At 38.5% G+C, this 15,748-nt stretch overlaps 1 protein-coding gene across 6 annotated transcripts in view; it reads right to left on the bottom strand.

Annotated features, from left to right (window-relative positions):
* LOC106874768 (LIM domain-binding protein 3) overlaps positions 1-15,748 on the bottom strand; it is a 234,732-nt gene that overhangs the window by 147,614 nt on the left and 71,370 nt on the right. For all 6 annotated transcript variants that reach the window (XM_052966595.1, XM_052966594.1, XM_052966597.1 and 3 more), the window contains 2 exons: positions 13,416-13,564; positions 2,524-3,742 (listed from right to left, as the gene is read on the bottom strand). In XM_052966595.1, the coding sequence (XP_052822555.1) occupies positions 2,524-3,742; positions 13,416-13,564 (1,368 nt within the window). The remainder of the gene's footprint in view (positions 1-2,523; positions 3,743-13,415; positions 13,565-15,748) is intronic.

The raw sequence follows: 15,748 nt of genomic DNA, 5'->3' as shown, positions 1-15,748 counted from the left end.
CTCACATACACATGCTCTTCCTATCCATCCTTTCGAGTTTGATAAAAAAAAAAAATGAAGAGAAGAAAAACCGGTCTAGTGGGATAGTTAGGGAGTTGGTAGAATAATTAGGGTCGAATGGCAACATCAGCAACGTCATTGGTGTGAAGCTGTATTGGATTCGTTTTCTCATCGAAAATATCGAAAATATCGATGTGGAAAAAGGAGACGATGTGGAAAAGGAGACGAACCTGCAAAGACAACTGCTGGTCATCCATAATAAACCTAAACAACAGTGGCGAGGGATAATACCAGCTAAACCTCTCTTAAATCCATAACCGGACAATTTAATGAAAAAAGGAGGCACTTTGGATGATGTAGTCCTAGATACATTGCGTATGAATAAAAGACTATTCATGATTGGATCACCTTCAGTCATTTGGCAGTTGAATTAGAGCGGACCTGGGTCAAAACAGCAACAACAAAATTACTACCATTACATGACACTTAAATAATTAAATAAATAATTGGGCCCTAGGACTCAAAGGCCTTGTTACTTGGCTTCCATGGTGCACATGTGACCGAGATCCCAACACGCTCTTTGAACGGGATGCTGGTCCGTTGGAGGGTTCAAGGCAAGTAATGTTTGACTCCAGTACTTGACATTATTGACTCCAAAGGAATAAAAGGCTAAGCTAACCGAGATGAGGATTTGAACTCAGAAAGCCAAAACCACTAAACATTTTGTCCAAATTGTTAAAGATTTTGCCAACCCCTCGCCTACATGAAAGCTAACTTAATCATAAAAATCTTATCACAAAAAGCAGCTCGTATTGCTATTATAACAACGAATTCTCTTCAGATATAATTTCTAGTCAGACTTTTCTTTTTTCTCTTTTTTAAATTTCAACTCACTTTCAAATAAATCTGTTGTTGCTGCTGTTTGTTTTTAGCTTCGGTTCAACCCTGAGCACAGCTGCGTAATTGCATATAGTCTCAGTGCATCTAGCAGTGTAGAATAGATGCTAAGCTTTTTCTTTTGACCGGGAAGATAGATTCGTTTCCTGTTGCCGAAACAAAGTAATTCATTTCTCATTTGTTTGTCATTACGGAAATCGAAACTTTGTCATCTCATCTACTCGACTAGTTACGACTTTTCACGCACACATTGGCAGACACTGTCGTTTTATAGTAATGGAAACTAACTTTGTTGGTGTCTTTTCTTTAGCCCAAGGTCAACTCAGGTGATCTATAATCAAAGGTATACCAGCCAGTGACTACTCCGTTTTTTTTCTCAGACAAGGCCGCACTATCGAATATGTTCTTCATTTTAAAGACAGAAGTGGGAACCTCTCTTGAGACTTGAATCTTATTTCTAGTAAGTAGCTGGTCGCATCGAAACTTCTTTGTTGGTTGTACTGTCTGTTCATTTTGATGTATAGCTGGATTATTCTATATAGTAATACCAGTAAATCCAATTGTTCGCTGATTACTGCCTCACCTGGGACACAAGCTACTGCCAAAGAGTTTCCAAATTTCTCTCTTCTGAACAATTCTTTTCATTGGCTCCACGTACACCCACTCTATCATTCCTATAATTTCAGCATTAAGTGTTTCTTATCTGCTTTCTTCTCTTATCTCATAGACTATAGATTAGGGACTACTTTGACTCAATGTTACATCGTATGTGACTAACCCATCACCTGAAACTCTGAATTATAATTTTAGTTTCTTGTCCACTTCGGCGCAGATAGTCTCTACGTCCATATAGATAGAATTAACATTTTTATGGGACACTAACCTAATTGTCGAAGAAAAAGACATCGAAAAGGGCTGATAATTTCACTGAAGTGAATTGCGTAAATGAAAAGCAAAGAGACATAGACGTTGTTGAAGAAACAGAGAAAGGCAATGTAATCGACACTTGCAATTGGGGGAGTGTACTTGACGCAGTGCAATTGGGATAGTATATTTCGCATACTGCAACGAGGACGGTGACTGTATAATTGATTGTGAAATTAACAAATTATAACTGACATAGGGTAGTTGAAACAGAGTAGTTAGGCCAAGACTCAAATGCCGGAGAAGACGCTAGATTTAACCAAAACAAAGCGATCATTTAGCTGCTAAAGAACATGTAGAACTCAAAGAAATTTAACACTAATGTCAAGTTAGTCTTCCTATATGAAGCTGCAACATAGGAATATATTTTAGTGATTATAATGAAACTAATATAGATGTTCATCACCATCTGTCTAAGAAGGATTCTATAGACCTGATACCGCATGATTTAAAACTATCAACAGTACTAACATTGACTACCACCACAACAACGACGACGAACCAATGAAAGGACTTTTATTTTGTCACACGATTTGCTTGTAATAGCAGCCAAATGTCCCTCAAATCACGCCTAAGACAAACAAAGAACATAAATGGACAATATAGTCCCTGCTATACAAACAAGACTGGACAGTGATAACTGGAACATATTTGCACAACAGCAACAACAATAATAAAGTAATTAGCAAAAAAATTACATACCTTTTTCGGTGGCCTCCAATTAGGTGCCATCATTGGTGGTGGAGGTGGTGGTGGAGGAGGTGGTGGTGGAGGTGGTGGTGGTGCTGCTACAGGAGGTGGTACTTGTGTTGGGGGTGGAGGTGGGAGTGGTGAATGAATTGGACTGGTAGGAGACGGAGACTTCGGTTCGTGTACTGTAGCGACAGCTTTCGGTTGACATTCATAAAACCCAGCTTCCGAAGGTTCGACATAGGAATTAGTACGAACTGGTGACTGTAGTTCTCCACACTGAATAATGGTAGGAGAAGCATATCCTCGGCTAAATCCATCTTCTGGATGAGCAGTAAACTTCGTGCGACTTATATCTGGGGAGTGAATATCACTGTAGATATTTGGACTTTGTGAAGAACCGTATTCCGGTGTTTTAGCTGAACTAGTAATACTGACAGGTTTCGCCCAATACAGGTTTTCTTCGGGTCGTTCCCTAAGTTGACATATACCAGCTGAGACAGGTTTCTGGAGAACTGGACTTGAGCTACCATCAAAATCTCTGCTAGGATCTCTATAAGACGTTGGTGAAGTTGTAGCAAATGCTTGAGCATTGTAAACAGGACTAGTTACCGGTGATTTCTGGAGATTTGGATGACTGTCTGTAAAATAGGAAGCACTTTGCGCCGCCGAAGTTGGTGTGAAAGCACTCGACTGATACCCTATATTAGGTTTCACTTCGGCGACACGATTGTTGTAAGAAGCATAATCGTTTGGTTGGGTATAGTGAGGCGACATAGGAGAAGCAGGTGATGGTTTGTACTGTGAAGCAACAGAGTAAGGTTCGTTACGAACATCATTGTTCATGTAGTCTGTCGTTCTTTGGTTAACTGAATTCATGTCGCTGTATTGGGGTCGGCTTTCAGTGTAAACATTAGGGCTGTGATGGTAGGAATCAGTCGGTTCTGTGTAGTACTGACGCGGCGTTGGGGTTACGGGTGAAATGTATCCGTAGCTGTTGGGTTGAGTTGAAGGATCACTAATTGAGCGAAAGCCAGAAGAATAATCGAAAGGAGATTGGTATTGGTTACTGATGTTATTGTTGTACATCGACTGTTGTTGTTGTGGTGCAATGGAAGGTGACATAGTTTGCTGAGTTGGACGCGGAGGTGGATTCTTATATACCGGATAAACTGGAGTCTGGTCGTAACTCGGAGGACTGGTGACCGGTGAAAACACCTCGGCACCTCCCCTTGCAAAGAGAAAGCAAAACAGAATATAGTCAAAGCATAGATATTTTTCAGCAGATAACAAAAGTTAAGGTTCAGTTTGTCGTAAATCACAACGAATCGAACTCTAATTCTCTGAATTTCTTCGAATAAATACATTGAGTTATTATTAGAATATGACTTCACAACTCTTTAGCCGATAAATCGACATCTTTTCAACTCTATAATTGCGACTTATCTATGTGATAAGAAATATTTGTTGTAGTTGTTTAACACCAGATCGAACCTTAATTTTCTGAATTTCTGTACACAGGTACAGCGTGCTATTGTAGGAATAGAAATTAACAACTCTGTAGCCGATAAGCCGGCAACTTTTCAACTCCATGATTACAACTCTTCTATGTGATGCGATAGATATGTGGGAGATCTATATCCTTTGCAGAGCTCTGAAGCTGCTGCCGGAAAAAAAGGAAGCCTACAACTCATACATTGCTATAATAAGAAACAGTGCATCAAGATATGGAGCTTATAACAAGACAGGAGACCTAGAATTATCTGTTTCATATCACAGCACATCATATCATACATTTTCGAATATTTCTAGTTCGAATCATGCCATTACAAATCAATTCTAGTGACTTTCCCTAGGTACCTTGCCTAAACGCAAACCACGCCTACCCAAAGACAAAAGAAATCAATAATTGCTGAATATATAGGCATACAAGATAATATTTGAAGCAATGCATTTGTTTAACCAAAATAAGAGGTCATTTAATGAGGGAGATCTTAAATCTGAATTATCTAAATGAATATGAAAACAGGTACAATAAACATAATCACCAAATTTAATGATGAACTTTTATGATAGGGTTTAGCTTTTGAAAAGGAAATGTCTGTCAGGATTCCATTCCTTATATTGAGTTAAAAAATGTAGTGAAAGTATGTGGCTTAGTGGTTAGGGGTATTCACCTCACGATCATATCAATTTCGTGAGTTCGATTCTTGGAAGCGCGTTGTGTCCTTGAACAAGACACTTTATTTCACGTTGCTCCAGTCCACTCATCTGGCAAAAATGAGATGTACCTGTATTTTAAAGGGCCAGCCTTGTCACATTCTGTTTCACTCTGAATCTCTTTGAGAAGTACGTAAAGAGTACGCGCGTCTGTGGAGTGCTCAGCCACTTGCACAATAATTTCACGAGCTGGCTGTTCCGTTGATCAGATCAGCTGGAACACTCATCGTCGTAACTGACGGAGTGCCAGTTAAAATGTATCTTTAAAATATTCTTAATGATGAGTGTAAACGTAGTTGTTGACTGATATGGTGACTTTAGCACAAAACAAACATTTTGAGAATGTTCTTGCAGTCAGCTTACACACGATTCACGTTGTACATTGGCATATACGGTAATTATAGGAAACATAAGGATGACCAGACATGACGAGCAGATAAATGGTGGAGGCGTTTGTTAAAATCAAAACTCGTCATCTGTTCCCTTTTCACGAATTACACATACACACACACACGCGCGCGCGAAAGAATTCCTTTACACTTTTACTTGTTTCAGTCATTTGACTGCGGCCATGCTGGGGCACCGCCTTTAGTCGAGCAAATCGACCCCAAGACTTATTCTTTGTAAGCCTAGTACTTATTCTATCGGTCTCTTTTTGCCGAACCGCTAAGTTACGGGGACGTAAACACACCAGCATCGGTTGTCAAGCGAAGTTGGGGGGACAAACACAGATACACAAACACACACACACACACACACACACATATATATATATACATATATACGACGGGCTTCTTTCAGTTTCCGTCTACCAAATCCACTCACAAGGCTTTGGTCAGCCCAAGAGGCTTTGGTCGGCCCAAGAGGCTTTGGTCGACCCGAGAGGCTTTGGTCGGCCCGACTGGCCACATTTAAGACGATGATATCGATTATTCAACAATGATAATGATGATAGTGATAGCAATTACATCGATCATCATCATCATCATCATCATCATCATCATCATCAACACCAACGTCGTCATCGTCGTCGTCGTCATAATCAACGATAGCACTTACGCTCCTACTTTGAAAAAGTGGTATAAGCGAGGTGCCGGCTGCCTCACCAGATGTTACTGACAGAAATAACTTCAGCCAAAGCTGTTTATCACATCTCACAGTTAAAGCTCGCAGCGCAACGTTATCACTCGCTCGTCGGCCGTCCATCCGTTTTTATCATCTTACCTACCATTCACACCTTCCTGTTTGTACTCGCTCATTCTCTCTCTCTCTCTCTCTCTCTCTCTCTCTCTCTCTCTCTCTCTTCCAACACCATCGTACCTGCGGTAGAATTATTACTGCTGTTGATACTACAGTAACTGATGCCACTGCATTTCAAATAACTACTACTACTACTACTACTACTACTACTACTACTACTACTACTACTACTACTACTACTCTCTTTTGCTTCTGTTTTGTTAGTGTTACTCCGTTCCTTCAAACTGTAACACACACACACACACACACATCCACACCACACCACACCACACTGATTCTCAGACTAATTTTGTTCAGTTTATTATCGTTCACCCTCGTCTCCCTTTAACTCCCTAATTTCTCTGAATAGAACATAAGCATTTTATAATATGAAAAATGTTATTTCAAATAATATATATATATTTACAGCTATTTTACATACATACATGCATACATACATACATACATGCATACATGCACACATACATACATACATGCACACATACATATATACATACGCACGCATATATACAGCATCAAAAAGGTACACCGGGAGGTGCGACTCGTTGCCAAAAGGTTTGTTTATCTATCTGTCTCTGTCTGTCTGTCCGTCCGTCCGTCTGTGTGTGTGTGTGTGTGTGTGTGTGTCTGTCTGTCTATCTATCTATCTATCTATCTATCTATCTATCTACCTATTCTCTGTTGTGCGTGTATGTGTGAGCGCGCGCACACGCAAGTACACACACACACACACACATTCTCCCCTAACTTAAAACGTGTATCTAATTTTAAAGCATCTTTTCCTACTTCATTCATTCTCTATTCTCAGGAAATGTGATCTAGGAAAACTCAAACTTTTGCACCTATGCGTCATACGTATGCAACCAAAATACTTCGGGTACGCATGCACTGATTCTGGGAGTAGGGCATTCATTAGCCAACCAGCCCGCGGGCGTCTATGTGGTAGCTCGACCTGGTGAAAATAGCAGCCGAATTCCTCTCAAGATATACTCTATCGTCTTAAAAACGTACAAGGCATGTAATGTAGACTTGGATGCGCAATAATCGAGAGAAGGACGGAAAGGTCGCAGCTGGAACGCTTTTGATCACTGGTCTGCCATAGGTAGTGATAACCCGAGGCAAAACAACCTTCAATGGTAACATGATAACTTAGTTTCCTTCAATAACAGAAAAACAATCGTTACATACATACACACCAAAAGGAAACCATTTAATATTGCACATGAACCAAAATCCAAGTAAATAGACTTAACGACGCTACAGACACAAAATTTTGCAAGCTTAGATGATTTCCCATGGCATCTTCACAGACAAGGTATTTTCTTTAAGACCAGAAAATAATCCAGCTCGGATCAGTTGTTGATTTTCGTATTGTTGTTGCTTAGCTCTGTTCTATCCCTAATCGAATAGATCTATGATCAAGGGGGTTTCAACTTTCACTATCCGAAGTGTTTGTATATTTGAGACTACATTAAAAATATATTACTAAGTTTTAAATAAAGAAAAGATGAAGGAGGGGCTGCATTATATTCAAGATCGCATTTTATTCCTGTACATGCAGAACGTCATTTCAGTTAAGATAGCTTCTGTAAAAATTTCAAAGTGACAAAAATTGTGACAAAGAAATCTTATTTTAATTAATGCAATTGTGATTTAAATAGTTATTAAAATCCTCAGTATATGTTGTTGTTGTTGGCACTCCGTCGCTTACGACGTCGAGGGTTCCAGTTGATCAGATCAACGGAACAGCCTGCTCGTGAAATTAACGTGCAAGTGGCTGAGCACTCCACAGACACGTGTACCCTTAACGTAGTTCTCGGGGATATTCAGCATGACACAGTGTGACAAGGCTGGCCCTTTGAAATACAGGTACAACAGAAACAGGAAGAAAGAGTGAGAGAAAGTTGTGGTGGAAGAGTACAGCAGGGTTCGCCACCATCCCCTGCCGGAGCCTCGTGGAGCTTTAGGTGTTTTCGCTCAATAAACAATCACAACGCCCGGTCTGGGAATCGAAACCGCGATGCCGCTGCCCTAACCACTGGGCTATTGCGCCTCCACTCCTCAGTATATAATCAGTACTTTATCTCCTACATAAAGTACATTAGATTGTACAAACCAATTGGGAGTTGGAAATCTATACAGTCACTCCATCATATCTTACACCAACTCATTGTATAATCAACCTTTAGGTCTACACAATATCTATGTAAAAGACGAGATGGTCCTGGCTGGAACGTCTCCTCAATCAAGGCTGATCTGGGACACAACAGAGAAGGATTTCTTTAAAATAGCACATTCCAAACAAACTACACAAACAAAATATTCTTTAACATGAGAAAACGATCAGAAATGCTATAAATAGTTTATAAATAACAGCTGACGCTAACGCTGATGATGAATAGCTTTGGCCAGCTATATTCCGTAGGATGGAAGCGATAAATATAAACAAATGACGTGAAATAAACTGCGAGAAAAATGCTACGATTTTCTCTGATCTACAACTGTGTAGATAAAGACTGTTCCGACCGAACCCAATACGAAGTTTGTAACATTGATATAGATTATAATTTATGACGTAGGGACAGAACACCTATTGCCTATTGTAGACACATGAACCAGCGTATATCTGAATAACTGTGTGTGTGTGTGTGTGTGTGTGTGTGTGTGTCTATTGACTAGCATTAATGTAACTCTTATACAATAAATACCCAGGTGAATTATAACTAGTAAATTTATCTCTGGTAAATTTATCTCTCTTCGAACTCTAATGATTCCACCAGCTTACCCGTGTCTGGTTTAGGCATAAAATCAGCAATTTTAGGAGAAGAGAGCTGGACAACTTGAATCGTACTTTATTTTAACGACCCCCAGACGGATGATAGTTGACTCTCGTGAGAACGTAAAGAACCAGAAGAAATATCGTAAAGCATCTTTTCGGACGCTCTAACGAGTTTGCCAGCACGTTATGTTTCTTCACTTAATAATTGTTTCTAATTTTGAGGGGACGAGATTAGTCAATGCTATCGATATTAGTACTTGACTGGTACTTTATTTTATGAAACCCGGAGAGAAGAAAGACAGAATTGACCTCAGCGAAATTTGAACTCAGAATGAAAAATGTCGGAATTAATATTGTAAAAGATTTTGTCTGCCGCTCTAGCGATTCCACCATTCCATCTTCCTTAGCTGATCGAAAAGTAATCCTTTCTGCTATAGGTACAAAGCTTGAAATTTTGGATGAAGGGCTTGTCAATTACATCGACCCCAATGTTCAACTGGTACTAACATTATCGACCCCGAAATGGATGAACAGAAAAGTCAACTTCGGAGGAATTCGAACTGAGAATGTGAAGACAGACGAAATGCAACTAAGCATTTTGTCTGGCGTGCAAGCTCTGCAAGCTCACGATTTAGTTGAAGAATAGTACAAAGAAAATAATTACAGAGAAAAGCAAGCAGCAGAAAATACGAATATTTCACTTTGAAAAGTAATGAAATTATTTTCGAAGAGAAAGATTTTAACCACGGCACAATATGGTTAGATAGACTATGAGACAAACAGCTTAATCTTAGAAAAATCAGATGTTCAAATAACTGCGATATAAATAAGATATATACATCACGTGTCTTCGCTATTCAGCAATGAGCCAATAGATAAAGGCAAGAGTGACACATCGAAGCTCCACAATAGGATACAAAAGAATGGATCATATATGTTAGTCCAGTAGGGATTAATATGCATATATATTAGAGACCGATAAGGCCAGACTTAATTCCAACTTATTTAGATGTTATATAGCCTCAGGCCAATCCAGATGAGCAGGTTCATGATCAAAGGCTTTCCTGTAGTGGCTATCCCATCATTCTCTCGAATTTAGGAATGCATTATCTAATGAGTCTCTTATTTACTAAGATAACAGAGTGAAATCTGACGGACATTTTGTAGCTATTTCTGACATGCCGAGTTAGTTTGTAAAATAGCGCTGTATTAAAGGATGAGAGATGAATTCCCTCATCCTACTAGAAAGAAAATAACTGTCTACTTCAGGTATCTTTTCTAGAAGTTCTGGAAACTAGTGCTTTGGCCTTTGTAGGCACTCCGAAATCAGTGAGATCAATGTGGTTAATATTCATCTTGTGTTGCACATTAACGGTTCCTGAAAAATTATAGGGAAGGAGAGATTTCCAGAGGACAGACTTTCCGGGGAACAAAGAACTGGTCCTGGTGGTTAGTCTGACACAGCGGAGTAGGTAGGGAGTGGACGTAATGTTAAGCCATCTGTTGTAGCAGCAGAAAAGGAGTGCGCGCGTACATACTCATTCTCTCTTCCCCTCCCCCCTCTCTCTCCCTCACACATACACACAAAGTACAAAACATCTACGGATCAGAAGATAGAGTATGTTGGAGAGTTACTTAAAGGCAATGAATTAGACAGTAGATTAATAAGCTTGGATTATCGGAAATGCTTTCAGTGGATTTGAACTTGAAACCTACAAAAACAAAATGTCTAATACTTTATTCGCACGACCATCTTCCTTCATGTCAGCTGTGGTATATAGATGTTGTTTGTGTGTTGCTGTACGGTCCTAACCTCTGTTGTAAGAGTTAACGCAACCAATCTGGCATTTACTAGTAAAATGATGCTGATATTTCCCTTTCATTCAGGCGGCGAGCTGGCCGAAACGTTAGCACACCGGGCGAAATGCTTAGAGGTATTTCGTCTGTCTCTACATTGTGAGTTCAAATTCCGCCGAGGTCGGCTTTGTCTTTCATCCTTTCTGGGTCGATAAATTAAGTACCAGATAAATTAAGTACCAGTTGATCTAATCGACAATCCCCTCCCCCAAAATTTCGGGCCTTGTGTCTAGAATAGAAAAGAATGTTTCCCTTTCATTTAGATGACGTAGTGTGTATTGAAATGCCAAACATAGCTATCAACAATCAACCTGCCACAGAAGAATTTTCCTTTCGTTAAATCTTTCGTTTCAAAACTATATAACATTATTCAAAAACAATAATAACCATTTCTAGCTTTGGCAAAAAAGCGCACCTTTTAAGAAACGAAACAAGTCGATTTAATCGAACCAGTACACTTCGCTGGTATGTATTTTAGCAACAATCCCGGAGGTTCAAAAGTGAAAGTATCTCAGATCTTAAAGTGTCGTAACAAAATATTACCATGCATTTCTACTGGTACTCTATTACTTCAGCCACACCACCACTCTAATAGCAACACTGAAGGTGAATAGGGTTTTCCTAGACTCGAATGGTAAATCGGTGGTTCTGGGCGTGAGCATCAGCAAAGGAAACTGGGCTCATCAAATTAGTGTTCGTTTGCACCCAAATTGGAGCAAGTAGACCATATTTCTTAAGACCCCAAGAGAAATTCCTGGGAATATCTCGCTCATTAATGTTATTAGGCGAATGGAATGGCATTTTGGACGCACACAAGAACTTTGTGAGTGTAGCCGATAAAGTGAGATGCAAAAATTTTGCAAACCTCAGACACTTCTGTCTGACAGACTTCACCTTGATTTCCCGAATGCGCTAATGTGAACCTCGTCTAATCGCAGCAGGTCATCCAGGTCATATTTAGATAGAATTTTCGCTAGGTTAACAGACAGGATTACTTAAGTTGTCACAATTTCTGACAGTTGATTACTTTGACCTCAAACCCGCGACCTGTATAGGCAACTTAAAATAAATATACATGAGCTTGGTTGCTGGAAGCTAAACGCATCTTTTGTGGCGATGGAAGATTTCAGGGGCCGGATCACCGAATTAGTTAAGCGGGAGTTGATGGGAACCACCATCAGTAACATGCAGAGGGTTAGGTTAAAGAGAAAGATTAGGATAACATGATTTCATAAACAGATAACCAAAGAGAATACAGGATACAAAAGGAATTAACGGTTTAGAAGGGACCCGTAGATACGAGTGCTTTCATTGGTTTCATGTAAGAAGTAAGTCCTACTTATAGGCTGTGTGCGTCACAATACGACACTTATTTTTGGGTGGATCGCATTAAGTATTACAAACTAGAATGTCGCCTGTCATAATAGTGGTTAATTTGGAAGTATATCTTTATCACCATAGGTAAACAGTTACTCTTAGTATTAAATATTATATATTTACATAAACATACATACATATACACACATATGTGACTCTGTAAACCCATTGCTTCTTTACCACCGCCTAACTATTGCTTGTCAAGTAGTTGAACCGTAGTTATGTCTGTGTGTGTGTGTGTGTGTGTGTTTGTGTGTAAGTGTGCACCAAGTATGCGTCGTCTATCGACTACGTGGTTTTTATCATGTTACCATTACTCTGCTACTCCTTGCCAATTTCAACCTTCCTCTATTGACTTTAACTTTTTGTGTTATCCCTCCTTGTATCTCTCGTTTACTCCCTCTTTTCCTCTCTCTATAAGAAAAGTATGACTGGAGAATTAACGAATTAACCAACCAATATCAGCTATTATTATATAGAGATATTTGTAAGGCGGCGAGTTGGCAGAATCATTAGTATGCCGGGCATCCTTACGTTCTGTGTTCAAATTGCGGCAGAGTCGACTTTGCCTTTCATCCTTTCAGGTTCGATAAAATAAATACCAGTTGAACACTGGGTCGATGTGATCGACTTATCCCCCCCCCCCTTAAATTGCTGACCTTATACCAAAATTTGAAATTATTATATAAAAATATTTCACTCTTTATCTAAACCGAGTTCTCTCACTGCTTGTTGATTTATATAACGCAGTACTCTGTCTCAATATATGCATGTATGTGTATGTGTATGTGTATATATATATATATATATATATATATATATATATATATATATATATATATATATATAGACACACGCCACATGCGCACAACGAATTTAGTGCAGTTTTCATCCACAAAATTCTATTTATAAAATATAAGTTAGCTCGAAGCCGCGCAACAGGATCGAAATCGTAGCCACGTGCTTCCGAAACTACACATAGCTATATCAGTGCCTAAAACTCGACATAAAATTCTAGCATCTTTAAAAGAACAAATTTTCGTACAGTGTTTTTCTAGAATGGGGGATAAGAATAATTGCATATCGTGTAAGGTCAGTACTGTCTGTTCTTTAATTTGAATTAGTGCAGACGAGACATTGGAAAAGGAAACGTAAATTTTAAAAATCGTGCCGTTCTGGGTAAGGGGAAAGGAAAGTGTCCAGTATGTTGTCTGGGAACTGGTAACAGGAAATGGAAAGGCTTGTGTAGCGAGTTGATTCAAAGAAGAGAAAATTACCAAGTGCAAAAGAATTCACTGAGAAGCATCAGTCTTTGGCAAACTGTATCTTCTCATGAGCGAAATACCCGAAATCCTCATCCTCACAGAGGAAACGTATATTACATAATATCTAAATTACAAAACAAACTTACTTCTTTATAGTCAATTGCAAATTGTTTCCGCATGCCCTTATAAGGTCTTGACTTTCGCCGTGTGACAAATTAGAAGCATTAGCGGTGCCAATCTTAAGAATCACATCACCGGCATCTAGACGTGATGCAGCAATACTTCCGGATGTCACCTGAGAGAAAAAGAGAGAAGAGAGAAAAGAATTACTTTTGGGTTTATATGTTATTGGATGCGATGATTACACACACACACACACACACACACACACATCTCAAATGAGAAAGGAAGGTGATCTCAAAAACCAAGAATTCTATAAATTTGACTTGCTATCAAAGTAAAGATAGTCTGATTGGCTGGAAACATAAGGGCATCTGTGGAGATGCATTTCTGCCCGAATAGACGTAAGCAGCACAACAGCTTCCCAACCTTATCTCTAATGGAACGAGAAACTTAGATATATATAATAAAGAAATAAAGAGTAGAACTCATTTACGACCTGGGTAATTTGCACAAATAAAACGAATACATAAATGCATGCACGTATGTATGTATGTATGTATGTATGTATGTATGTATGTATGTATATATGTGCAATATGGCCGAAGAGTTAAGAAATTCGTTTCGCAATCATGAGGTCTCGGTTTCGATTCCATTACGCGGTATTTTGGGGGAAGTATAATCAACCTTCTTTGACTTCGAGTCGGCTCATACTCTGATTAAAACTGGGTAAACAGAAGCTATGGAAACTTGCTGGACGGATTGTACCTTGTTATTCAAAGGTCCAATCTTCTAATACAAAATCAGATTCTGCTTTTAGAGTCCATACTTGCATTTGGAAATATTCTTCATCCGGTCTTTGTCTTCGGGTACTGAATAGTATGTATGTGTATGAACTGACATGTACCACAACGATTGTCAATGCGTTTGGATACCATGGACGTTTTATCATTGCTGTTTAGATCAAACTTTTCCTTTGTGAATAATTTTTTCAAGTTTTTCCGTTGCGTTTTACTTTGAGAAAGTATTTGATCAGTTCGTTACTTTTCCTGATGATAGGAATGTTTGATTCGATGACGGTAAAAATATTTTGATGAAATAGAATGCGAGTCTCATTAAAAGGTATGATAATCTGGTTTGGTGTTCCTCTTTCATGGGCTGCTCTAAGTTATTCTGTAGGTATTTTTTTTACAGGTTTTATACCGTTAATAGTGAAAAGTTTTGTTTCAGCAGAAATCCCCTGAGTTCTGTGAGACTTTGGTATCCATATCATCAACAACAGTACAAAATTTCTTGGTCAGACAATATAGGATGTTACGTTTTGTCTGTTCTGGCTGGCATGATTTGAACTGCAGGGATGCGCTGTAGCTTTTATGACCATTTCACCTTTTTGCACGCCAGCGAACTAGCCCTTCCATTGCAGATGCATTAAGAGCCCTATTAATTAACAACAGCTTAATGAGATAGTCACTTAATTCATTACAGATTCGATATTTAGTGCCAAGAATCCGATAAACTTTTTTTCTTGTCTTGCTATAAAAGATCAGTTCGGTATTTCTTTCAGAGTAGAACGTGTTATGTGCTTCTTCAATTATATATGCCAAATGAGGTATAAAATTTACTGCAGTTTTCTTATTATTTGATCCACTTTTACCATGCAGTTTGATATGTAGAAAGTTTCAATTTAAAAAAATTTAAAGAAAAATTCAAGGCATCTCTTACTATTCCCAATTCCAGATTATACTTATTTAAATGTTTGATTTGTAATGTTAATTTAATTGTTGTTTTATCGTATAGCAAAATTGTCCAGTGGCATAAAAGATATTAGAGCTTTCTCCCACTATTTCCATAATATTTCTAGGTATGTATACGTGTTTTGAACTTACTGAAGATCCTACGACTGTATAGGTTCTTCGATTTTTAAAAAATATTATGGTAGTTCATTTATGTTAAACTATTTCGCAGTTTCAGTCGACCTCTCTCCATTTTGAAGTTGATTTTATGTTTCATTTCTAGACTAATCTATTTTCTTGTCTGTTTTGCATTTGTCATTTGAAATTCTACTTTTCAATCTTGAAAACATTAAACAAAATTTTAAAAAATGAATCGAATTTTAATATACAGTAACTTAACCATCGTAAAAGTGAAAGTAAAACCAACGAAAAACGTAAAAGAAAAAATGAACGAAAACATCGAAAATATGAAGAGAGATTTATAAATGCACACATAATTAATAACAAAGAGAAAAAGAAAAAAATAACCAACCCAAACCGTGCAAACATAGTGTTGTTTAAACCGAAGGACAGCTGTATACGCAGAGAGAGAGAGAGAGAGAGAGAGAGAGAGAGAGAGAGAGAGA

This window comes from Octopus bimaculoides, chromosome 3 (assembly GCF_001194135.2).
Source record: "Octopus bimaculoides isolate UCB-OBI-ISO-001 chromosome 3, ASM119413v2, whole genome shotgun sequence".
Classification (NCBI taxonomy): Eukaryota; Metazoa; Mollusca; class Cephalopoda; order Octopoda; family Octopodidae; genus Octopus; species Octopus bimaculoides.
This window is presented reverse-complemented; position numbering and strand designations above follow the sequence as displayed.